The sequence below is a fragment of the Crinia signifera genome, chromosome 4 (genome assembly GCF_055691185.1).
Source record: "Crinia signifera chromosome 4, ASM5569118v1, whole genome shotgun sequence".
Taxonomy (NCBI): Eukaryota; Metazoa; Chordata; class Amphibia; order Anura; family Myobatrachidae; genus Crinia; species Crinia signifera.
Window position 1 is genome coordinate 270,039,428 of NC_139220.1, and position 27,246 is coordinate 270,066,673.

At 42.5% G+C, this 27,246-nt stretch overlaps 1 protein-coding gene across 2 annotated transcripts in view; it reads right to left on the reverse strand.

Annotated features, from left to right (window-relative positions):
* GMCL1 (germ cell-less 1, spermatogenesis associated) overlaps nt 1-27,246 on the reverse strand; it is a 143,153-nt gene that overhangs the window by 17,046 nt on the left and 98,861 nt on the right. For both annotated transcript variants that reach the window (XM_083184541.1, XM_083184542.1), the window contains exons 9-13: nt 25,273-25,363; nt 22,215-22,358; nt 16,808-16,877; nt 10,768-10,843; nt 352-497 (exon numbers count right to left, since the gene is read on the reverse strand). In XM_083184541.1, coding sequence (XP_083040667.1) covers nt 352-497; nt 10,768-10,843; nt 16,808-16,877; nt 22,215-22,358; nt 25,273-25,363 — 527 coding nt within the window. The remainder of the gene's footprint in view (nt 1-351; nt 498-10,767; nt 10,844-16,807; nt 16,878-22,214; nt 22,359-25,272; nt 25,364-27,246) is intronic.

The window sequence follows — 27,246 nt, forward strand, 5'->3', positions numbered from 1 at the left end:
CAAATATTTTATTCAGTGTGGTTGGCTTGTGTGCCTTATTCGTATAGCAATGTGAATAAGATACATTATGGGTGGCAAAAGACGCTCAGCTGTCAGCGCTCATAAATGGTTAGTTGTGACGCATTGCATATGGATGCTAGATAAGAAGGGACATGTCTGCAGGTGACTATATACATTGCACATTGGGCTTATGTCATATTTGGTAGGTAAAGGACCATTATCATGTCTTGCAGGTTTAATGGGTGGCTTTACCCATGCACATCCTTCTACACACCCATGTGTGCCACTCCCAATCATTTACATGCAACTGTTACATGCAGCGCTGGGTACAGCAGGAGCAGCACATCTTACCTGAATGCAATGTTCCTCTGCAGCTGCAGACTGACTGAGCCACTGCACGGCTGATTCAGGGTGTTTCTCTTAAATATGATGTAGCGGTTGGTGTAAGTGACCAACAAGTCAAAACCAAAGTTAAATCCAGTCCACCTCCAACAATACTGGCATAAGAGAAGAGATAGATACAGTGAGACTTGTGGCTTTGTGGAAATCTTAGGAAACAGAGTTTGCTTACACACACTTAAATTACATGTTATGAATTAGCATGGATTCAGTATTGAATCCCGGCGGTCGGGATACCGGCGTTCAGAATCCCAACGGCAGAATCCCGACAGCCGAAATGCCGACAAGGGGGGGGACGTGGATCGCCCCCCCTTGCGGGCTCGCTGCGCTCGCCACGCAGCGGGCCCGGTGCCTCGCTACGCTCGGCACACTAATTTATTCTCCCACCAGGGGTGTCGTGGACCCCCTCGGAGGGAGAATGTGTTGGCATTTCGGCGGTTGGTATTCTGGCGTCGGGATTCTGAACGCCGGGATCCCGACCGCCGGGATTGTAACTGCATCCCATTAGCACATTGATACGGACATTTAAATGTGAAGTGTTTGCATGATGTCTGGTAAACGGTCATCCCTGTTTTGACCGGTGGTGCAAGGGACTCCCCACAAAATACATACCGGTACTTAAGTCTCCTGCATGAGAGTGGGCAAGTATGAGAAATTCAGAGCCATAACTAGACAGTGTTCACCATAGAGAGCATAGCTACATACACACACACACACACACACACACACACACACACAAAAACTACAAAAATTCCCTCCTGCTGCAAAAAATTCACAAAAAAGCACAAACCCTCACCCCAAAAATAACACATGCACGCACACACGCACACACACACACACACACACACACACACACACACACACACACACACACAGTTATGGTGCTTACATCTTTGCTCTATCAAATGGCTAAAAAAAGTTTTAAAGCAGATTTAAATCCACTGGCAGCTCCAGAGACGGTCAAAAATTCAAAGAGGGGATCCGCACCAATGACTTCCAGCTGGCAATGTTTGGCAGCACGTTGAGTGGCAGTTGGTGGGGCTCCTCCATATGAATTTTTTTTTACTGCATTACAGACCCTCCTAGAATCCACCAGTTTAAATCCCTGATCCATGTGATTAATAAAACGAATGTATGTGGCTTAAGCACCCCACATAAGGGTGATGAAGGAGGTGGCATTCTGCCAGCAAAGGAGGTCTAAGACTGGAAGATTATTTTTCTGCCAACCCTTTCTTCTCTGCGATACTCTCTCTCTCTCTTGCCTTCCTCCCTTTTGTCAGTTCTCTGCACTCTCATTGCCCTTACCAGAGGTTCTGACCATGCCGGTCTTTTCCTGATGACCAAGTTCCTCTCTATCCTTTACTAATGGCCATACCTCTGTTTCTGATGTATTCCTCAACTTTTTTTTACCCCAGTCCCTCTAAACACCCTTTCCTCTCCTGACCATAATCTGTGTACTTTATACCTTTTTCGTTCTCGTAAGCAGGTAGTATTTTATTGTGACCACTGCATTCACCGTAAGAAAACATTGTGAATAATTGAATAGATAAAGGCAGCAACAAAATCCCTGAAAACCCTAATTTCATTGAAACTGATTTTGTGAGAATGTTTTTTCGATGCTAGGTGACTGCTAATCAATTTTCCCACCAATTAGATGCTCTCAGACATAAAACGACAAAGCTTTTGTGAAGTCTACAATGCTAAATAAACAATAGCATCTGGTTCCTCAATATATTATGGTGAAATACGTATTTCTAGTGTACAGTAAATGCATCATACATTTATCCTAGACTTTATTGGTTTCATGTATAAAAGGAAAACCAAATTAAATTAAATTACTGTATTTAAAAGCTCTAATCCACTTTCACAGTTAAGGTAAGTATTCAGATAGTAAATTTACTCTCATTCACACAGCACACAAAGGAACAATAAATCAGTGTGTGACTATAAGTATATATCAGTTCCGCTATGCAATATCTCTATATAGTATACAATAAAATCCTAAGTATTTGTCCATCTGTTTGTTCAGGTGAACAAACTTGAGAACCACTGAAGCATTTGTTGAGGAAGGTGTATAAAACATTAATCTATGACAAAAGGGAGCCAAGCAATGACTATTTTAGTGAAGCAAGTAAAAAAATAAACGGTTGTCAGAGCTCTTTCTTAGCTTACACTGCCTAAACAATTAAAGATATATCACAACAATTGACTTTATTTCTCACTACATAATATTAATTTTCTCAAATAAAATTATGAAAGCTCTGTTTATTGAGCTAAAATGTTTTTCCTTTATTTCATTTATTTGAAAAACTATACTTTTTCGTCAAAGTAACATTCATTTTGAATGTTTCTTTTTCTTTATGTTTTTTCTATATTTTACATTTTTGTATGTGTTCCAGTTAACGTTATTAGGAACGCAAGTAAAAAGGTGAAGGCCACACTGGCAGAGGACGGGGAGAGGATGATCGTATGCACGGCCGGTCAATCTGACAGTACTTCCATGAATCCTATAATACTTAAAAAAACGTTGAATGCGGTTCCGACCCCGATTAACCTCCCCCAATGCTTTAATTTCACAAATTTATACCCGCCTCACTCAATCGGATTCGAGAGGGGACATCTCGTATTGTTATAGAATACTCCTGGACCTTATGGATACCCCTAAATCTAACGCACAGAAAAAATGGGAGACTGACCTAGGCATGACCTTATCAGATGCCCAATGGAGTAAAATTTTCGGTACTTGTTTCCTAGCAAGGTGCCCAGATTTTCTACGTACGGCACCGTAGGGAAATCGCATGGGCCATTATAGAGGCATGCGATGCGATTTTTTCATGTAATTTTTTTTTTCATTTTACACCACAATATCGCATCGCATGTCCCGCAAAATCACATGCGATCGCAAATGCGATTTTATAGGGTGTGCGATGCCATGACATTAGTTATACAATAATATGATTGTATGTCCCAAAAATAGATTTAACGCACCCCCCCACTTTCCACGTCATACCAAAGCATGGCGAATGGCGGCGGAACGTGTCCTCCGACTTTTCCATTACCGCACTATCCACATCGGCATGGAGTTGATTTTATATAGTGTGGCGAGCCCCGCGAAGGGACGCGGATTACTTTACATGTATTCCGCGTCCCCTCGCAGGGCTCGCTGCGCTTGCCACGCACACTATATAAAATCAACTCCACGCCGACATGGATAGTGGGGTAATGAAAAATTCGGAGGACGCGTTCCACCGCCGCTCGCCACGCTTCAGGCTGGCGTGGATAGTTGGGGGGTGAGTTTAACCCTATAAAATCACATGATTTTACATGCCTGAATCATACAGAAATGCATATAAAATTAATCTATAGGTTATACCTAACTCCAAACGGGTACCGTACGGGGTCCCGACAGTCGGGATCCCGACAGTCATTTACCCGACATCTTGATCCAGACTGTTAAAACACTGACAGACGCGTTCCCGACGGCCACTGGCTATTCTCCCTCGTGGGGGTCCACGCAAGGGGCTTTGTTGTGCTCGCCATGCTGTCTGAGTTCGGCCAGTCGGGATCCCGACGTCGGGCTAATGACTGTCGGAACCCTATACCCACCCACTTTAGACAGACTAAACTCCATTTGGCCCACATGCTCTAAGTATTGCTGGAGACTATGTGGCGACGTCGGCTACATATACCATATCTTCTGGTCCTGTGCTTTTGTTACTGCTTATTGGAGGGAAGTATTTGGTCTAGCCAAACAGGTCCTAGATATCGCACTACCCCTACCCCCTCAGTGGCACTATTCAATATGTTCCCATATTCCATTCCATCTAATAAACACTATGTTCTAGGTCATATTTTCATTGCAGCCCGTGCGGCCCTGGCCCAGGGCTGGAAACAGACAACCCCCCTCTGCTCCCAGAAGTTATTAAAAAAATAAATTTTCATTTTAGTATGGAAACAGAACACTCATCATGCTCATATTCAGCTTCGTCGCTGCTAGTGCACTGGTCGTACTGGCATAAATAGGTCACTGATGGAGAGGGTCGGCACACTTCCCCAACTCATCCCAATGTGACCCACTCCAGATTAATGAGAAGTGATCAGATTTTATTGACTGGTCTTAAAACCTCCTCAACGTACCATTTTATGGCGAGTTTGAACTTCCGCCCATTTACCATATAACCCATATTCGGTTGTTTGTTGTCTGCTGGTCCATAGGAGACGATTCAGCACCGTGGTGTGTGAATAAACCTGTACCTGCCATATTCTCCAGTTATATATTTTTTCTTGTTATATTTGACCTACATTTGCAATATCTATAATGTGCATGATGTGACATTTCTGTTTGTTTGCATATCTACAGAATCTATGTTATGCCACCCCCTCCCCCCCTATTCCCTGTCTCCCCCCTCCCCATCTCTTTGTTCTGTACGCCCCCCTATAAATGAAAAAAAATGTATATACTTTCAATAAAAATATTGATGTAAAAAAAAAAAAAAAAACATTGCTTTAAATTCATGGGATGGGTGACTACGATCTTTCTCATTCTGTCTTTCCTAAGTGACAGGAAATTGCATAAACAGAATTGATCCAGATAAATCAAGTAAATTTCTGTGACAGTCGGGATGTCCTTAATGACGGTCAATAGGGATAACGTTGGATCAATTCACAAACAGCACATGCAAAGTTTTGTAACTCGATCTAAAGAAAAATCTTTTTACAATATTGAGTTTATTGATTTATGCAGCTGAGTACATACTCAGGAGAAAGGCCTCTTTTCCTTGATTAATGAACACTTGTTGAAATAAAACATGGTCCTATCCCTCATATAGATAGAAACTTACATTTATTAAACAGGTTGAACTCATTATTAAATGCAATAGACAAGACAACAATTTGCAACTTGACATAGGAATCCGATTTATATGTCGCTGTGACACACAATGCAATACACAGAGAAACTTATTATTTACTGGCGTCAATGCAATGGACTGACAGATTTTCGACACCCAGCATTACATTGAGAACAATTCAGTATAAGTATTTATTGGCATACATTTTCAAGTCATGCAGACAACCAGTTTGATATCATCAGTGATGTATCTATCACCATGAAATAGCTCCCCCCGTTTGTAGCTTTAAAGTAAGGAAGTGTGAGTGTGCAAAGTCCATGACAGCAATGGTCTCAGCATGTGTTCATCAATCAAGGAAGAGAGGTATTCGTGTGCTCAGGAGACGCATCAATCAATGAGCCTGGATACGATTGTCTAGTGACAGACCTGGGCATGTGCTCTTTGGGAACTGGTCCCATGTTATCCCTGTGGACTGTCATTAAGGACACTCACACTGTGACGAGGATTCGCTTGGTTTATCTACAGCAATTCCATTCTGTCTATCCAATTTACTATCGCTTGGGAAAAAGGAAATGATAAAGATATAATACATAGGTCTAACTGATATATATACACTCTACAATAGCAATTCCATTGTCAACATACTAATTTCTTCAGTTTTCCCTTGTATGCCGTGTGATTAAGAGAGAAAATGACTACTATCTGTGAAAGTGGGTTGATGCTATAAATACAGAGATTTAAAATTATTTTCTTTTATACATGCCATTAAGGTACAGGCTAAACGTATGATACATTTACCATAAACTGGAAAGACAATTCACATTAACAACTTGCAAAGCTAAACACTACAGCAGTGGTTACCAACCTGGGGTACTCTGTAGACAACAGGAACCCCGGAGACAGTACACAGCCAGCGGCCCAACCGAACATTACTCCTTAATACAAGTACATGTAATATGGGTACTCATAAATGAAAAGCCCAAACATGGGGTACTGGAGAGAAAAAAGGTTGGAAACCACTGCACTACAGTATTTCTATACATGCTTCAGGTGTTCTAGAGTATAGGAGAAGTAACCTGTACGGAATCTACAACACCCTTTATTTGGTAAGAACAGACAGAGTAGTAAGAGGGAAAAAGAGAAAGGTTAAAGATCCGCACAGACTCAAAATCTGTGTAATACTTTTTAGACCAACTTGATAAACTACAGGACTTGATGAATTCTGGTAGTTTGGGGGGTTGGCGGTGCGCCCAGCGTTTAAAAATCAATGGTTAGACACTGGGGTTTTTTTTGTCAGAAAGAGAGACCGACAAAGAAAGAAAGTCTTTCTTTGTCGGTCTCTCTTTCTGACAAAAAAACCCCCAGAGTAGTAAGAGGGCCCTGCTTCCAAGCTTACAGTCTTATGCATGGTTTGCCTCGAAGTATGGTGAATCTGATGCTTAACAAACAACTTGCACGGCCAGCTTTTTCTATCGGAGACCAATCAATATGAGCAGAAAAGTCAGACAAGTATATACAACCATCCATTTATCTTCTTTCCAAATCAATACTCTCATAATTGACCCATAAACTTAGAATGTAACACTAGACGTCTCGCTCCATCTAGTCTGTACATTTTCTACCAGTTGTAAAAAAAAAAAAAAAAAACCTCTTTAGCATTGCTTGTTCTACTTCGGTACATCGAAAGAAATAGTTCCTTATCACTATTTCACCAAACATCACAGAAATAAAAGAGAAATGGCAGGTTCACCAGGTGACTGTCCAAAGATCACTAGTTTCAGATGCACTTGCAGGGATTATAGAATTGCAAAGAAGTTATAAATCTGCGTAAGATGAATGACAGAATCGCTTTCCTTTATAAGCCGACATATATATATATATATATACACACACACACACACACACACACACACACACACACACACACTCTGTTTTACTGAATAATGGCCACTGGTGCATTCCTAAGTATAATACATACACAGAGGTACTTCACTGGGAAGGACTGCAGGCGGCACTCGGTGGGCTTGTAGTGAAACAGATGGTGATGTTTATTTAGTCATATCGACATTTCAAGACCTATATGTATTTTCTTCAGGATAACAAACATCGTGTTTGTTACCCTGAAGAAAAGACATATGTCATGAAACGTCGATATGGCTAAATAAACATCACCATCTGTTTCACTACAAGCCCACCGAGTGCCGCCTCCAGTGAAGTACCTCTGTGTGTGTTGTTAACGATCTACATACAGTGGCGTAACTATGGAGGGTGCAGCAGAGCCTGAGCCCCTCTTGCTGACCTGCTGATGCCCAGCCCGGCCACATGTCACAGCCTGACCAACCCCCCTGCTGTCCAGCTTGTACCTGAAGAGCCTGCCCCCCTTTGTTGTCCTACTGATGCCCTTACCCCCACCCCAAAACTCTAAAGCAGGCATGTCCAACGTTGGCCCTCCAGATGTTGTGAAACTACACATCCCAGCATGCTTTGCCACAGTTTTGCTATTAGAGAATGCTAAAACTATTGCAAAGCATGCTGGGATGTGTAGTTTCAAAACATCTGGAGGGCCAACGTTGGACATGCCTGCTCTAAAGCATGTGCCTGCAGAGCCTGACTCCCCCTTGCTGCCCACTGATGTCCCCCCGCAAGTCATAGCCTGCCCCCCCCCCCCATGCTCCAGGGTGTGCCTGCAGAGCCTGACCCCCCTCCCACACACACACACACACACACACTTGCTGTCCTGCATATGCCCGCCTCCCCCTTACTCTCTCCTGCATGTGCAAGATACCCCTTTCCGCATGAAAGTGGTATCTCTCTGACAGTGTGTGCGTCTCTCTTGCTCTGACAACCTCTCTTTTTCTCCCTGAAACTTACTCTGACATCCCACTCCCTGACTAGGTCTCTCTCTCTCTGACATTGTCTCTCTCTCTCTCTGACATTGTCTCTCCCTCTCCCTGACAATCTCTCCCTCTCCCTGACAATCTCTCCCTCTCCCTGACAATCTCTCCCTCTCCCTGACAATCTCTCCCTCTCCCTGACAATCTCTCCCTCTCCCTGACAATCTCTCCCTCTCCCTGACACTTCCTCTCTGAAAATCCCTCTAAACCAGACTACGTTGCTTTCTTTGTGACTCTCTCTCCAGCAATCTCCTTCTCTAACTCCCTGACACTTCCTCTCTCTGGCAGTCTCTCACTTCCTGCCACGCTCTCTCTCCAGGTGTGTGTGTGTAGGGGGGAGGGGGGGTGTTCCTTTCAATATTTTGCTATGGGGCCCACCAAGTTCTAGTTACACCTCTGTCTACATAACATATAATCCCAAATATACCTAGCATCCCAATATTTTGAAGACCATGGGGTATATTAAATTAGTGTCAGATCCATTCTAATAGTCATTTGTCGGATTTGGTTACTGATCGGATTGAGATGGTCAGAAACAGGGCCAAAACTGTTGGATTGGGTCACGTTTCCAACAAAAGCAGGTGGATTTGCACCCTATTCCACCTGGTTTCCGACAGGTTGGAACATTCCGACCTCTCGGAAAAAAGCAGCCAGAATTGAATAGGTCAGATACCCTTCCGACCTAAATCAGTCGGAAATTGCTGTCTTTCTGACAAGACGGCATTTTCGACTGTAATTGAATATACCCCATGGAATTTTGGAAAACATGGCTTGTTTGTTCAATTTACCTTCTACAATCTGTGTAATGCAGTTCACTTTTTGTTTTAGATGCTGCTTAAAAGTTTTCATTATTTACACCAAAAGTAGTAACTAGGGGCATTGCTAAAGCAACCATAGGAACTATCAGAGATCATAAATTATTTATTTATTAACAGTTTCTTATATAGCGCACACATCACATCAGTTCCTACCCCACTGGAGCTTACAATCTATATTCCCTACCACATGTAAACACACTGTTATGGTTTCGGGTATGCACCCACAGCCGGGACTGCTGTTTAGGACAGCCACGGCGGGATCCTACGCTAACTCTGTTGACCCCCTGAGTAGGGTGACCGGTTTCTGCAGGAACTAGGCTTCGCCTGTAACCGCCACTTTGAAAGGGCGAGTTAAGCCCACCCTAGCTCCGGTGCAGTCAGGTGTTCTGTGCAGACAAGGAACCGGGGACCCCCTCAGCCAAAAGGATAAAACTACAGAAGCCTATCTGTGACTTAAAGAAAAGAGGCAACTTGCCGAAACTATCTAACGTGACTAATAGCGCCAGCAACCTAGTCGCCCACCAACCACGTCGCATACACAATAGAAAATACACCACACCAAAAGGCACACAACAAACGACACGCACGGACACTGAATACAGAATAAACCACCACTGGGAACACCCAGGCTGGGGAAACTAAGAACACAGCAACTGCTGGAGATTTCCCCCTATATAGCAAAGTGGAGGGATAATAAACTAAGGAAAAATGCCCAGGAGAGCAACTTGCAAAAAGCAGAGAACCAAGTCCCCAGACAGAGGAACTTACAGCACCAGGAACAGACTGCCAGCCAAGAGGTGACCACCAAGGAGGATTCCCAGCAGCATACGGGCACAGGAAGCTAGCTGAATCAGCACAGGGCCAGGAAAAGCTGCACTGAGAGTATCAGACAAGAGACCAGCAGATGAGATGGCTGGTGAGCTCCTAACAGAGCAGTAACCTGACTAAGGGTCAGCAGGAACCAGGAACGAGAAGCTACCTGCAAAAGGAAAAGGAAACTAGGAACTTCAGGAAGTAGAAGCTATCACTGGCAGGGCAGAGCTAGAGAGAATCCCCTATGAAGGGCTCAAGTGATCAGCTAAGAGAGATCCAGACAGCTCCCAAGCTGTAATAACGAGCTCCTTACCTCGAAGACTTGTGAATAAATTGAGCTCACAGAATATTGAGCTGTAATGGCACAGACCTACCACTGCAGGCCACCAGAGAGTCAAATGCCAAACACAAACTGAACAGAACTGAACCATTATTAATGGTTCCTAACACACACACATTCTGGGGTTGATTTTTTTTGTTGGGAGCCAATTAGCCTAAGAGTATATTTTTGGATTGTGGGAGGAAACCGGAGTACCCCATGGTGGGGATCGAACCCCTGACCTCAGTGCTGTGAGGCAGTAATGCTAACCATTACACCGTCCGTGCTGCCCCAGAAATCAGAAAAGAAGGTAAACTATCAGCTGCAACAATGTGCATTCAAAATGGTCAGAGTGCTCTTACATACACGTGACATACAGTACATACACAGAGCTCACAAGTGCACTGAAATAACAGGAAATACATTGTTTAGATTTAAAAAGATTGAGGACATAAAAGCTATAAAAGAAGGCGGCACTTAGAAATTTATCACCCACGCAATTAAAATGACTGTGCTTTAAAAACACAAGCAGAACTACAAAACCACATTCAGGAAAATCTCATTAATTCAGAAAACCTCTTCAGGTTAATTGCAAAGACAAAATACTAGATTTTCAAAACAGCAAAAGCAATTTCTCATAAATACAGATAATGCAGGTCCTTTAATACGCTTACATCTCCGTCTTTTGCAAGTCTCCTGCCGCATCGCATACTGTTGCTTTCCAATTCAAGTTTATTGATTTCTTGAGGGCTAGGACAGATAAACAGGAATATTGGTTTTATTACACATACAGCATGGTACAATAAAGGTCAAGAAATAAAAAACCAAACAGTCTATAGAAGCTCTGCTGGAAGCCATATTGTAACGCTAGACACTCACTAACTCATCACATAAATGCTAAAGTCAGATGTCCTGTCACAGCTTAGCAAAAAATCACCCACACAGCATCATAGCTTTATTCAGTCATTTGTATACATGGACAATGCAGTGCCTTGTACAAAGCTAATTCTCATTAAACGATATATATTTCTGCTGTACAATTAAAAATAGCAAAACCAAAAACATACATACTGGAAATCATGATGGCATGCTAAAAATTTAATCTTGGTAATACACACATGCCTTGGTTTATGTAATCAAGTTGTTATTAAGGAGTTTCTTTCTGCAAAGTTTGGGGTGTCATGTGGCTATTATGGCGAGCAATGCAATGACAGGATCAAGCAGAGATGCTTTGGAACAACCCTCCGAGCTCAATCTTCTGTGTGCACTGTAAAATCCCGCCCACTGTCACCTATCTGCCATCAGGTCACATGCCAAGAGAGCTGACTACATGTGTGTGGCAGCCATACCTGTCGATCCCCTTACAGAAAGTTTTAGAAAGTCACACGGAGCATCTATAAAAAAGGACTGCCAATTAAGTTATGTGGTACTGTATTCAAAATTGAAACCAAACTTCATTCTCAACAGTGAGGACCAGACTAAATGGTATATTCAATTGATGCCGAAACTGCAGACTTGCCATAAAGATGGCAGCTTTCAACATGAATAGGTCGGAAGGGGTTCCGATCTATGCAATGCTAGCTGTTCTTTTTTGGCAGTTCGGAATGTTCCGACCTGCCAAAAACCGAAAGGATCCGACATCCATTGAATATACCCCTATATTGGTCAGCCACCAGTATCCATGTTTGGTCTGCACCATGCTTTCTTTATCTCAAATATTAAAAGCGAGGCTTTAAATTAAAAAAACCTTTGTGCCTATTGTCCATCTTGGTATGCAACGTCTGCTAACTCTGGCAAGAACCCAACACTTAGTGTAATTCACAGCCTTGATTAAAAACTAAAAAATTCAAATGGACAGGTGTGTTAAAGTCGCGCCGTTGTATTTTTTTGATCATTTTTCTAGCAAACCGCGCTTATTCCCAAAATGGAGCGAATAGTGCGCAAATGTAGCTTTTGCTCTAACAATGCAGCATGCCTATACGGAGAGTGTGACTGTGGCTCTATGTGTACACATTTTGTAAATAAGACGCTATATAACAAAACAACAACAAAAAAAGACGCTCTGCGCTACAGTCAGGCGAAGCTCACATGTTATATAGAGCGCGACTTGTATTGCACGAAGGATAGACATATGTGGACACATACTAAATATTTTGTCCTAAAGTACTATTCTCATGCTACGGATTTAACTTATATTAAATGGAGAATTTTAAGGTCATTTAAATTTATGACTAATAAACTGAAAAAGAAAAACAAAAGCAACGGAATAGCTGCTTGCAGAGGGGTAGAAGTTAAGTGCTTAAACAAGCCAATTACTAATATGTTTAAATTGGGTACTTGTTTCCTAGCACGGCGCCTATCACATCGTATACCATAAGCCTTACAATGGTATGCGATGCAATGTGACGCCATGGCACCCGTTATACAATTTAAAATCGTATACCATCGCATTGTATGCCATATACAATGGTATACGATTTTAAATTGTATAAGCACCCAAATGGGTGTTTTCAATGTTAACTGGCCCCCCTATAAGATTATTAATTGTATAAGCACCATAATGGGTGCTTACAATGTTAAAAGCACCCCCACGCCACCCCCAGAATCAACGCGAACCCGAAGCGTGGCGAGCGCAGCGAGCCCGCGAGGGGCGTCGGTACGCGTCCTCCGACCTTTTCATACCCCCACTATCCACGTCGGCGTGGAGTTGATATTAGATAGTGTGGCGAGCCCCTGAGCCCGAAGCGTGGCGAGCACCGCGAGGGGGACGCGGAATACATGTAAAGTAATACGCGTGCGCTCGCCACGCTTCGGGCACGTGGCTTGCTGCGCTCGCCACACTATCTAAAGTCAACTCCACGCCGACGTGGATAGTGGGGGTATGAAAAGGTCGGAGGACGAGTACCGATGCGCTCGCCACGCTTCGGGTTGGCGTTCATAGTGGGGGTGGCGTGGGGGGTGCATTTAACATTGTAAGCACCCATTAGGGTGCTTATACAATTAAAAATCTTATAGGGGGGCCAAAATCGCATCGCATGCGGCTATATGGCATGCGATGCGATACAATGCATAAGATGCCATACAATTGAAAATCGTGGGCGCCGTGCTAGGAAACAAGTACCTTAAATTGTTCTAAACATCAGCACTAACCTTGCCCACTTATACCCCTTCTGTGTCACCCCTTTCTGTCTAACCTTCCCTTCAGAATGCAAGCTCTCACGAGCAGGGCCCTCTCTCCTCATGTGCCTTTCTTAGAATATATAAACCACTGCCACCCTGATGATTGCTTCAGTGTCCTGTCCCCTGATGCAACTATCCGTATTAACCATGTACTTGTCCTAAACAGTCTTGTACTGTAATTCGGTATGTGTTTTTGCTCGTAACTATTCTCTGTAAAGCGCTGCAGAATTTGTGTGTGCTATATAAGAAACTGTTAATAAATAAATTAAAAATAAATAGGCTGATGTGCTGTGGGGGGGGGGGGGGGGGGGGGTTCACTCCCCCACTTCGGATGATGCTTCCTGTATCGCCTCAGTAAAGAAAAAGTACAGTTAGGATGCATCTACCCCACAATCTGTAGCAGTCTGGTTGCAGAACCTTGCAAAAGCAGCAGGAATGAACCATAAATTAGTTTGGGGACAATGAAATGAATGCAAAGTGTCTCAAACCAATGTTTCATAATCCAGGGAAAATTTGTACATGCAGTACTGTGCGATATGTAGAATTGTTTTGATAAAAAGAAAAAAAGGTTCAGCAAGCGCTATACTTCTTAGAACTTCATTTTCAGCTTCAAATCTATGCTAAGCAGCTTTGAATTTTGTATATAAGCTATTTATTTCTCAGCCAGCCAGGAAACGCCATGTCCTAGGAGACTAGAAATGATTATTCACAGGTGAACTAGGACAACACTGCCTGGCGAGCACAGTACTGAGATTTCTCCCGCAGGACTGCTCAAGACACTTTGGTATTATCTGAGCTGTGGACATTTGTGAGGCGGACAAGACATGGCAAAGCAGATAGTAAGAGTGAGATAGTGCTGGCAGACAGACACAGGCGAAATCTAATTACTGCGACACTGCTATGATATATAACAATGCTGTGATTTTTTCAGCATCAATTATTCCTGGGCACACAAATCTAACTAAAGTCAACATAAGTTGGTTTTTCATATTCCATTTGACATGGTGAGAACTAACAGCCGCTGTAACATAGTGTCATGTTTAACAAAAACATAATAATGCAGACTACGCAGCAGGGGGAATGTATCAAGCCTTTTAAAGAGTGGAGAAAGCACTATGCTGGAAACTATGGAGAAAAGAGATATACGAGTCACTAATTCAGGGGACTTAAAGGCAGGTAGGCAATGTAACAAAGCAATGAGGAAGGCAAGTCAGATGCTTGGTTCCATAGGGAGAGGATCCGCAGTAGCAGAAAGAAGTAATAATGCCACTGTATAGGTCATTGGTACAGCTTCACCTAGAATACGGTGACCTGTTCTGGAGGCCATAACTCCAGGGGATATAAATACATTAGAGACGGTACAAGAAAGCCAACTAATATGGTACATGCCCTACATCAGAAAGACTAAATAATCTGAAAGGGCCAGATGCACTAAGCTTCAAAATGTGAGAAAATAGAGATTGATGAACAGCCAGCCAATCAGCTCCTACCTGTCGTGTTACAGGCTGGGTTTGAAAAAGGTTGGGCAGGAGCTTATTGGTTGGTTGTTTAGCTCTCTCTATTTTATCACTTTTGAAGCTTAGTGCATCTGGCCCAATATGTTTAGCTTGGAGCAGAGAAGAGAAAGAGGGGACATGATCGAAACTTTAAAATATATCAAGGGTTTTAATAAGGTAGACTAGAGGGAGACATTTTTTTAAATTAAGGGAAGTAAGGGAACACGAGGACATGCACGGACACTGGAGGGAGGGAGGTTCATGGGAAACCTGAGGAAAATTTACTTTACAGAAAGGGTAGTGGACAAGCCTCCCATCAGAGGTGGCAGAGGCTAAGGGACAGATGTATCAAGCTTCAAAAAGTGATACAGTGGAGAGTAATAAATAGACAGCCAATCAGCTTCTAATTGTCTTGTCACAGGCTGGGTTTGAAAAATCACTGGTAGGAGCCGATTGGCTGGTTGTTTATCCCTCTCCACTTCTTCACTTTTTGAAGCTTGATACATCTGGCCCAAATACAGCAGAGCAATTTAAACATGCATGGGATAGACATAAGCATATCCTTACAAAGAAATAATGATCAAATAGGGTTTGAGGTAACAACGTGGTTATAAAATGGTACAGTCTACATGGGCCAAATGGTTCTGATTTGCCATCCATTTCTATGCAAGAGGACACATGGGCCTATAGCAACCCATCAGCTTTTAGATAGAATTTATCAACTGCCAACTCCACAGGTGGGGCTGCAGCGCAGTCCAACATCCAAATAGAGGAACCACACCAACTGCCAGTGAGTCTGGTTGGTGGTGTTTGGCAGTTTTTGGGGTGGCAGTGGGTGTGGCTCCCCTATTTGAATTTTGGACTGTGCTGCAGCCCCACCTGTGCAGCCGCCACTTGGCTGTTATGGCCAACTTCTCCACTTCTTCATTATCTGGAAGGTTTCATACACCTCCTATGTTGCTATATGGATTATACATTGCATGAGTGTGACACAGGAATATACAGATGTGTCTTCACATACACTAAACCTCAAATGACACCAAACAGCAGTGTTTAGGGAGCCACAGACTGCTACTTGGCAGCACCAAAACACTAATCCTTATTACCTAGAACGCTATAAGCAAATTTAAGGCCCCCATATAGAGTTGGCAATTGGCGGCAATCAGTGATTTACCGATCCTGGGCATTTTCGGTTAGGATTGAGGAATCAAAGTTTTTAAACATTCTTAATATTCCTATTGCCTCAATCTGGTAATGCTCAATCCCGGGATTCCCCTCCCTAATAAAAAAAAAAAAAATGCCTGCATGCACCTTATATATAGACCTCCCTGTGGGAACGTTGCTGGCCTGTACCTAATGCCCGGGTTATGCCCTCCGCATGTACTACTAGGGCCTCATCTCCCTTGTTACACACATACATGCTGAGTGTATGTGGGAGAGGGGGCGGGCACACATGTTACAGGACACCCAGCAGCAGTGCAGCAGCTATAGGGTCCCAGCCACACGCAGGCAGAGGAAGAAGCAGCAACGGGGTTGGGAGAGAGCCCTAACCTGGTCACAATGGCAGGCAAGTCCTCAGCGCAGGGCCTCCGGGAGTAGAGAGAGGCGGTGTGGGGGCGTGTCCGGTTGGCTGAGCGAGTGCTCAGATGCTGCCCAGCATTAGACTAGCCTAATCCCGAAATCCCGGTTTTGGAAACTCCAATCCCGGGATTCAAATCCTGGAAACTTTGGGGCCAAATCCCAGGATCCCGCCGATCCTGGGATTGGCCACCCTAGTATACATCACCGGAATTGCATCAGGCATCTTCTAACATATGGTGCAAAAACAGGTGTATGAGGACATATCTATAGATAAATAACTTGTGAGGTAAATTGAACTTGGTTTCAGCTACAGTATAAACTGCAGCACTGATAGGAGGCAAAATATGAACTATGACAACTAGACTGTATAATCTGCCTCAATGGCATGCTTTCTCCAGGACTGGGATCACTATATGACTGTACAGAGATGGCTAATCAAAATGTGTTATGTACTCACCCAGTGTCATTATCCTGCTCAGCACGGAGCATAGTGAACCACTGCTGCTTGTAAACGGAGGACAACCAATCTGAAACACATGTATGAAAAAACAGGGATTATTTTCCCAGTATCAGATGCAGATAGCTGCAAAAGAGAACTACCAATATATTCACACTTTGCATCACAAGGCACAGCTAGATTCCCATGGGTGGCAACATTACACACAGCCACTTTTATACTGTACCTCTTATTTCCCACATTTACCAATTGGTTTAAGTTTGAAGCTTGTATGGACAAAGGTGGGTATCCAGTAACCCTTACATGTGGCAGACATAAAAAAATGTCCTCATGGCAAGATCAAATAAAAAAGAGTAAAGAAGAATATGGTGTACAGGATGTGCAGCAAATAAAAAATAGTTTAATAATATAATAAATCACCTTATAAATGAGAAATTAACACACAAAAAAATGTTCTCTACATATAAAGCCCACACACACTTAAGTCCTCGCCAACGTCAATATTGGTGGCAGTGGGCAGTCAGCAGGGTGGGCGGCATTGGCAAGTGCTCTATGCTGCTGACGCAGGGCACCGATAGCAGGGTGAGTGACGGCCCTGCTGTGGCTGCATGACTGCCGTTAACGAGGGTTCCCTTGTTCGGACATGTTCAGGCAAAGGTCGTTAATGACTCGCAGAGCACACATCGTTAACGACATGAAGTATCACACACTAGGCCATATTGTTCACAATGTCGCTCAGAATGCCCTTTCTGTGTATGGGGCTTTAGTTGCCTATTTCCACCAGTCAGGAAGTGTACAGTAGCATCAATAACTGGTGATCAGAACAACCACCTGCTATCAACAACATAGAATCATAGAGGAGGCAGCTATAGCAGAAAGATGTAGCCAAATAGAGGTATCCTGTATTTGCATCTGTGCAGCAGTGGAGCCAAGACAGTGCTCTGCATTTGGGCATCAGGGCATCTGGACTACAGCCTAAGCAGTCAGTCAGGGGGAAATATAATAATATAGTTTTAGTAAGGATTTTGTTTCCCTTCAAAACTGATACAATGGAGAGTGATACACAGCCAGCCAATCAGCTTCTACCTGTCCTGTCACAGAAAAAAATATCAGGCAGGAGCTGATTGGTTGGTTGTTTATCACTCTTCATTTGATCACTTTTGAAGCTTAGTGTATCTGACCCTTTATTTGGAGAAAATGGGGGAAATTTAGTAAAATGTGTATTCTACTTCACATGTGATGTTGCTATGGGCAACCAATCAATCTACTTCTTATTTATTTTGCACCCTCTAGAACAGTGGTAGCCAACCCTAGCCACTCGAGAGCTACCAACAGTTCACATTTTCCAGACAACCTAGCTGCTGCACAGCTGTACTCATTAATCACTGACACATTTTAAAAGATACACAGATGGAGCTAATTAGCTCACTTGTGATTCTGTGAGGAGACCTGCAAAACATGCACTGTTGGTAGCTCTCGAGGATTAGGGTTGGCTACCCCAGCTCTAGAAGATAGTAGACAGGATCTTATTGGTTGCCCATAGCAACATCACATGTGAAGTATAATACACATCTTCGTAAAATTTCCCATAATGTTTGTTAAAGGAAAACATGATTTAATCCTTTCAGATTGATACATGGTATTTTTGTTGTTATATGGAGAAAATTTGATGAGATAACCCACATATTATTTATTAACAGTTTCTTATATAGCGCAGCAAATTCTGTTATATTATTCACATGTCTGATTGTTTTAGCTACATTATAACGACTAAATATATATATTGGGTTGGTTCTGGTTGATCTGCATAACGAGGTTACTATTTCTACTAGCAGCCTCTGTATTACAGCCCATGCTAATCATTGATTATTGTACAATGGAATGCCAGGTACAGTACATAGGTATGAAAATAGGAGCTTTCACCGTTATTCGCTTGACCATTTCATAGGTTTGTTTCTCTCGTTGTAAAGCCAAAACCACAGAAATCCCCTGTACCATACTGCTAAAACAACAATCTGACTTTGCATTTAAGAATCATATTATGGAAGCTAAACTAAATATTTCAGACGTGACTTTCCCAGATCTGGTGCAATACAGCCCCCTCTGTGCATATATAACAAATGAGAAGTCTCTGCTTTTGGACAAAAAATAAATAAGTACCCACGATACTGAGGTAAATTATACAGATGGGGCTATTGAATAATACACCAACAGCTGCCATCTACTCAGCAAAGACAGGTCCCCTGCAATAGTTTGTACATTAATTACACAACAAGCAAAGCGGCTCAGAAAGCAGATCATTATTTTACAGTACATCATCTAGCTATTACCAAGGAGACCAGTACTGGTTTTAATTATAAATAAAAAGTTGTTTATATATAACTACTGTTGTTCCATTAAGGCTTGCTTTACCAATTAAACTGTAAAACTCTTTCACGGTTTGCTTTAATGTATGCATTAGTGCAGTGCTATATTTTGTGATATGCTAAAAGTTTTGGTCTAGAGTTTTAATGCGGTACAATAGTCACAAAGCATGGTATTTGTCCTGTATTGAACTTGAGTGGCTGGTCGATTCTGCCCCTTGGTGGTGTGGGAGACCTAGGTGCGGCCGTGCTCATTTTGGGACCTCGTGAACCTCCGCCTCGGCTGTGAGTATACAGCTCTCACTGCCTCTGTTTACCTGCCTCCTAAGCTGCGTCAGTGTAGCTGCGATTGCCGCAGTTGTTTGCCTCTCCTGCAAGCCTGGTGGTGTGCTAGCCACCACCGTTTATTTTTGCATTTCTGTACTTCAACGAATCTGCTGGCCTGCATATTTATAAGAGCTGCTGCATCTGGTATATAATTCAACATGGCGGCTTCTCTACAACACCTACTACAGACTATCTATGTCTCTGCCGACAGGCTACTGGCCAGGCTCGCTGCTGTGCAGGGGGACGACCGCTCTATCTCCTGTACTCCCGTTGAGAAACATACACCTCAAAACTGTGGACCTACAGCCAGCACTGAAACGATACTGTTCCCTGGATGAGTTATCCTGGATGGCCTCCTCATTTTTTGGGGACATTTCCTATCCTGTCCCAGCAAATGTTCTAATCTCATATATTTATGATAAATATGATGCTGCTGATGGAGAAGTTATCCTTCATGGCCGTGGAGCTATAGCCCATATAGATCCTGCAATTCCTTGTTCTATGGAGGAGTGCATCCTGATTTCAGCGGTTTTAAAATTCTGGATTTTGTTACTCAAATATCCCGATTTTCTTTCAGTTAATTTACGATTCTCTGGAACCATCCTATTTCTTGCTCCTAGGTGCCTTCATAATTTCACGAAATGGCCAGATTAGCTTCCCGGGCCACACAGGAACCTTGGATACTTTTTCTGGATATCTCGATTTATTTTTCATATTATTGTGCATTTCTCTGTTCTGTTTTTTTTACTCTGCTATACTATGCGCAATGTACACAGCCAATATATGTACGATATGTGTTAAGCAGCTATATTTGCTGAGGGAGAGCTGGGGCTAGTTTTACATTGTTTATCCTGATGATCTCCTAGTCCTGTGTTTCCAATGTGGGGCTACTCTAAACTCCTGAAACTGGGTTGTTTATATTATTTAATTATCCTAGTATATTATGTTACCTCAGGTTGTTATTATTTAGCTGGAGTGCTGCTTGACCTTTATATCCTCTCGTTGGTGGTTTTTTATATATCTTTTGTTTGTGGGGGAGGGTAGGGGAGGCTGTTTAGGTTAGTATAGTTTAGTATGGGAATGGGTTTGGATACAGTTTTAAAGGATACAAGTATGCCTAGGATTGGGTTAGGTTATACAGGGTGGGGGGTTTTGGGGAGGTTTGCTTTGGGTAGTTTGATTTATTTTAATTTAGATTTCTTATCTCCCCGTTTGATCACACTTGAATTTGTAATATTTGCTTTTTCTAGCTTGACAATCTATTTTTTCGGGCATTGCAATGATAGTCTATATTCCTCTCTTTTATATTGTTATTCTTTTATTTTTGGCGGTGGGTTGGGATCTACAGCCATTTCATTATACAGATTTGAGGGATGCAGTTAAAATCCCGGCGGTCGGGATCCCGGCGTTCAGAATCCCGACGCCGGAATCCCGACCGCCGAAATACCGACACATTCTCCCTCCTGGGGTGTCCACGACACCCCTGGAGGGAGAATAAATTAGCGTGCCGAGCGTAGCGAGGCACCGGGCCCGCTGCGTGGCGAGCGCAGCGAGCCCGCAAGGGGGGGCGATCCACGTCCCCCCCTTGTCGGCATTTCGGCTGTCGGGATTCTGAACGCCGGGATCCCGACCGCCGGGATTCAATACTGAATCCAGATTTGATTCTCTTTATACTATGCTGTCTATTTCTCACTGTATATGTATCCTGCAATCCTTGTTTTACTGTTTGTGATACTTGTCCTTGTCGAATGTGTCTGCTATACTTTCTTTGGTACTTATGTATTATCTGGGCTCCCATGTTAAATGCACCCCATTTTTTCATACCCCTACTATCCAACTACGCATGGAGTTGATTTTATATAGTGTGGCGAGCGCAGCGAGCCACCGTGCCCGAAGCGTGGTGAGCGCAGCGAGCCCCGCGAGGGGACGCGGTCTCATAAGAAAAACGGGAGCCCAGATATTACATAAGTACCCTTTCTTTTTCTATTGAGTGTTTTGTTTTTGCATTTCAAAAATTTCAATAAAAACTACCGAATTAAAAAAAAAAAAAAGTTTGCAAACTTAATAATGGCCCAGGAGTGATAAACAATATAAACAAAATATGCTAATTATTCCCCTGAGAGCCAGGCAGAAAGATTAAGCACCTGTAAACAAAGTCTCCACATGCTAATGCATTCTACACACTGGCTCTTGGCTGAATATTTCCCACATTAATCGCACGCTGGAAGCAAACTGAGAAAACTCTTTAACATTCAACCACAACTCTACAATTAAGAAAACCAGTGCATTGCTCTTCTGAAGCAATCTGGAGGAAAGGTAAAGCATGCTGGTCACATTATTATTGGGAAGTTTCACACATATACAAGGTGTAATAGCAGCCTATTATATGTAATATAGCTGAGCAACATCTGAATTTAGTAATGAATGAAGTGAGTGTGGACCTATTGGCATCAGCAATGCAGCTAGATCACAGGAAATGCTCATATTCAGAATTGCGCAACAATCATTCCCACACTGTCTGTGCTTCTGATTGCCAGCAGTCATTTCATGTATGGTCAGTTATAAAACACGCACAGCCATTCTGTATCAGTTCAGTTATTACTATTGGTATAGCAAATGATACGGCTGCCTCCAGGGTGTCCGTCACAGATGCACTTTTCATTGGTAATTTGGTAACGACCTCTGCTGTAACACATTACAATTGCGTTCAGTCTTACTTGAAGGTATTATAGAATCACGTTCAGTAATTCTAGCTGATGCCAAGTCACTGATGATGTATTGCATACGCAGGTGCTTGAAAACTGGCACAAACGGGCTGCCCTGCTCAGTTTCTAGGAAGGTGATGCCACTCTCATCCAGCTCTGAAGGACATATAGAAAATATACAGGTTAGTGATCGTCCTATTATTTAATGCCGTACATCATATAAAACAGACAGAACCCAGTCCATGGAATTTTACCTATTAAACCTTAAGATCCCCTGTCCATTTAAATCAGCGGTGGGCAAAAAGCGGCCCTCCAGCCTTGGATGAACTACACATCCCAGCATGCCTTGCCTTAGTTTTGCTATTTGGCCATGTTTGACTGATGCAAAGCATGCTGGGATGTGTAGCTCATCTACAGCTGGAGGGCCGCTTATTGCCTACCCCTGATTTAAATGGACGTTATTAAAAATATATATATTGTAAATACTGTTTTTTAATTTCATTATTTTTGTCTTGACACAATTACAGACACCATTGCTGTATAACAAACACATTCTTTATTAAGATTGTATAAGCTCCAATAAAAATAACAGTTTAATAATAAATAATATTGTGCAGACTGTATTGTGATGACGGTTGCCATACCATCCCAATGTCCATTTAAACGTACAAGAGATAAAATGTGAAAATTGCCCCAGTATAAAAATACTGAATTAGAATGAATCGCAATGTTTCGGTGTACAAGCTACAAAGCGTCATGTACTAAAAATGTAAATCAGTGGTCAGGGAACTCTGTCCTCATTACCCCACGCAGTGCATGTTTTGCAGGTCTCCTCACAGAATCACAAGTGAAATAATTAACTCCACCTGCGGACCTTATAAAATGTGTCTGTGAATAATTAGTACACCTGTGCACCTGCTGGGTTACCAGCAAAACATGCACTGTGTGGGGTAATGAGGGCCGAGTTCCCTGACCACTGATGTAAATGATTAAATCCCATTTGGGGGGGAGGCGGTGTCTTAGAGCCTCATTAGTCTGCTTCACCAGTGTCGTCACAGGAATACACCGGAAACGTGCAATGGGTCAAACAAAGGGTTAATCAAAACATCGGCCTTTCAAACTAGTGTTGTGCATTTGCGACACAGCCCCCTATGGCGACATTAAATGGCTCATTTTGGAACGTAAAATTTCTCATTTTTATAAAGTTATTTCATTTGCCTCCAATCAATATAGCAGCATGCTGCTTGCTCTCATGTGCATAAAGTGCTCTGCGGTAATATTTATTGAGCACCAAACGAAGAAAACCAATTACAATAGAGCAGATATTCTTGTTTGAGTTAAGTGCCTGTACATACTGAAAGCATTTAGGGATAACCATCAGCCCAAACACTGTGACCGCAGATACAGCGATTGCTTGACAACTAGTTGGAACGCCCGGAACCTTCACTACTTTATTCATTGTTGCTTTGCCATGTAAATGATTGCTGCTTTAAAGAAGGTAGGTAGCCTTGCACATCAGACAACTCTTAGGCGACTGGTATGTACTTGAGAGCATGTAACTTACTTATGAAATACCTGCTATCCTTAAAAATTTGTTATTACCATTTCTAATTATTAAAATGTTTACTATTTAAGACAATCACACTTGTTTTTCCTAAAAGCGCAGCTAGAGCATTTCTAGAGAAATCACCTGTATGTGTCCAGGCCACTTCCTCTTGGTAGTTTCTTAAGTTCCTACAGTGGGGTATATCCAATGCCAGGGGGTGAGCTGTAACAGCAAGCAGGGCTGACTACTCACTGTCACAGTTCGCCCTGTCAGCATCCAATTGACCCCCCCCCCCCATTTTTGGAGTGAGGGGGAATCGGCGTATGTGGCGCAGAAGCAGCGAGACTCGCAGCTAAATGCAGTGGGACTGCATTAGCCACGAGTCTCGCTGTTTGGGGGAATCCTCGCTGTCCTGTTACAGAGGGGATTTCCCCAGAACATAGATTAGGGTGAGCGGCCAGCGAGGGGGTTAAACAGCGAGGATCGCTGGTGTTCTGTGATCCCCACTATTTAGCACCCTCGCCGGCCGCATTGAATACGGGCCAGTATGTTGAGCTGCAACAGCAAACTATCCACACACATACTGTACTAACTGTCCTAACAAACAGGCTCTTAGAAACAAATATAACTTAATTATTACTTTATTTATATAGCGCACACATATTCCACAGCGCTTTACAGAGAATATTTGAACATTCACATCAGTCCCTGCCCCAGTGAAGTTTACAATCTATATTCCCTACCACATGTACACGCACACAGACATTCTAGGGTTAATTTATACCTACCAGTATATTTTTGGATTGTGGGAGGAAACCGGAGTACCTGGAAGAAACCCTTGGGCCATGGTGGGAATCAAACCCATGACCTCAGCACTGTGCGGCAATAATACTAACCATTATACCATCCGTATCTGTTAAACTTCTGACATTGTCAGAGTACACAGACTAGTTTTGTTGGTGTATAAATTAACTCCTTTGTAAACGAGTAATCATCTTTTTTCCCCAGCATGATACAGAAAGGTTTATAGCTGGGAAATTCTCTTATATGGCCTGAGTCAGAGGGGAGAATATACAAACTCTTCACAGTTAGGACCATGGTGGGAATCAAACCCATGACCCCAGCGCTGCGAGGCAGTGATGCTAACCATTACACCATCTGTGCTACCTATGTGTAGATTTTGAATTAACAAAATAAAAGGACTAAATTAGACTACCCTGTATCTGTCTCCCAATCATGCCACTTTCTCAGCCTGAAAGGCACTGAAGCAATCATTTGAGTCCTCATCATTTCTCACTAGATTACGGTGATCTATATACTTTTTTTTACTCTTCTCCTCTACACATCTCCGATCTCATTCCCACTTTGCATTGACAGTGACAGCCTCCTCATATTGCTGTAGTTCTGGGCTGTATTAGTTCTTAGGGAATTGGCTGTATATTATATCCCCTTAACTGTACTATAGAATCTTTTTGGGAACATGCAAAAGATATTACTACATTATGTCAGTCATTATTTACCAACCTTTCCTGCATTTGGAGAACCAGGCATCTGCTTCCGTTAGCAGCTGTTTTAAGGACCCATTCCAAGAAGGCACTAATTGCAGGAACATCCACTAAGAGGAAATAAGAGGGAGAAGTCAATGGCATTACCACCAAGAGAACACATAAGTCTGCTGCTGCAGAGATGGAGTTATTACGAGAGACTGTTAAGGTCCATGTGATTTTACCAAGGAGCCCAAAATTAAATTTTTTGGACTTGCATTTCTTTAGGGGGGACACTAGATCAATTCAGTATCACCCCTTAGCTTGATACTGACAAATTCACAAGACCATAGAGCTACAAGAGGAAGGTGAATTTTTTTTTTTTTTTATTAAGCACTTTCAACGTAAACAAGAAATGTATAGACATCTTGAGTAATCCGGCATGAAGAAGAAAATAAAACATTGTATAGAGATATATGGCATTATGGTATAAAAGTGGATTTTGAAATAAATGTTAAAGTAAAACTTCCTCATCTTGATTGGTCACATTTACATATGCAATGATATATACAAGGTATATAATTCAACTTCTATTGAGAAAGACATTTGTCATGACGAGGCACGGTATAGTAGTGTACAATTCCATTTTTATCATAAGCAAAGCAATCATAAAATTGTAAAACACAAGAAAAAAAATATTCAAATAATGCTCTCTCTCCTCACTGCTTCCTCCATCGGCCTTGTTATGACATCACAACTGAGTGGTCAATATACATGTGTCTGCCAAATTGCGTTGTAAAGTCACCAGCAGCCTCTGTAGTAAGTGTGCTAACCAACCGTACATAGTGCATGACACACAAACACAGTATATAGGCCGTCGGCTGTACTGTACATCTGATGCAAAACATGTGTCAACTACATATTATGTAGACATATTGGTACACATCTGCCCACTGGCCGTTCAATTGAGTGGCAGATATATCAGCCAGAATGTACACAGCTGGTCTTAAAGCCTGTCTTAACAGCAGATGCACTTGCTATTTTTAGACTCTTTGAGCACCACATCTTCTCATCCGATGTTGGGTAATTCAATTTGGTACAAGGTTTAGCGAAGTGAAAAATAAAATTGCACACCGCGCATCCAATTTTCCGATCACCACATGAATGCATGCTCCCGATACACACATTGGGGCAGATGTATTAAGCCTTAACAAGAGATAAATGCAAGGGTGATAAAGAGAGATAAACGTCCAGCCAATCAGCTCCTTACTGACTTTATTCAAACACAGCCTGTAACATGGCAGTTAGCAGGTGAGTGGCTGGACGTTTATCTCCCTTTATCACCATGACATTTAAATCTTGTTAAGGCTTCATACATCTGCCCCAGTATCCAATAAAAAAAAAAACACAGGTCACAAGATTTTCAACGCTAAAGCTCTGTGGAACACGAAAAAAATAAATTAAAAAAGAAGATACTCCGCATCTCACACGAAGGGTGTAGCCCAACCACCCCCTCCAATTTTCACACTCGGTAGGGGGATGCTAGGAGATTAAGTTCTTCCAGCTACTGCCTCAGGAGAGTAATTACATATTAAGCTAACTGGAAACTTCCAATAGTTTAATTAGTCTTCAGTGTGGGAGGGAGTGGTGGTGAATTTTCCTAAAATTAACTATTTGCTCTGGAGCTGCACTAACATCTTTAGGGGGATTTTTTTCAGCACACTTTGCAATCCTTGAATTAGAGGAAATAAGTCACCCAGATGAAAGCTCCGAAGAACTCTGTAGAACTGCTTTTGTGTCTCTAGATCTTGCACCATAGCAGTTTACCTTGTGATTTAACTGAGAAGCCAAGAAGTCTATTCTGGCGGATATCACTTTTGGACGTTTTGGCGAAAAACAGCTAGACGTAGCAACAGTCCCTTACCATGGGGAGTAATCCTTGTGAGAGACTCCTTCCCAGTTGTCTACTACATAATAAAAATATGGTGGATATTGTTGAACTATGCCTAAAGCA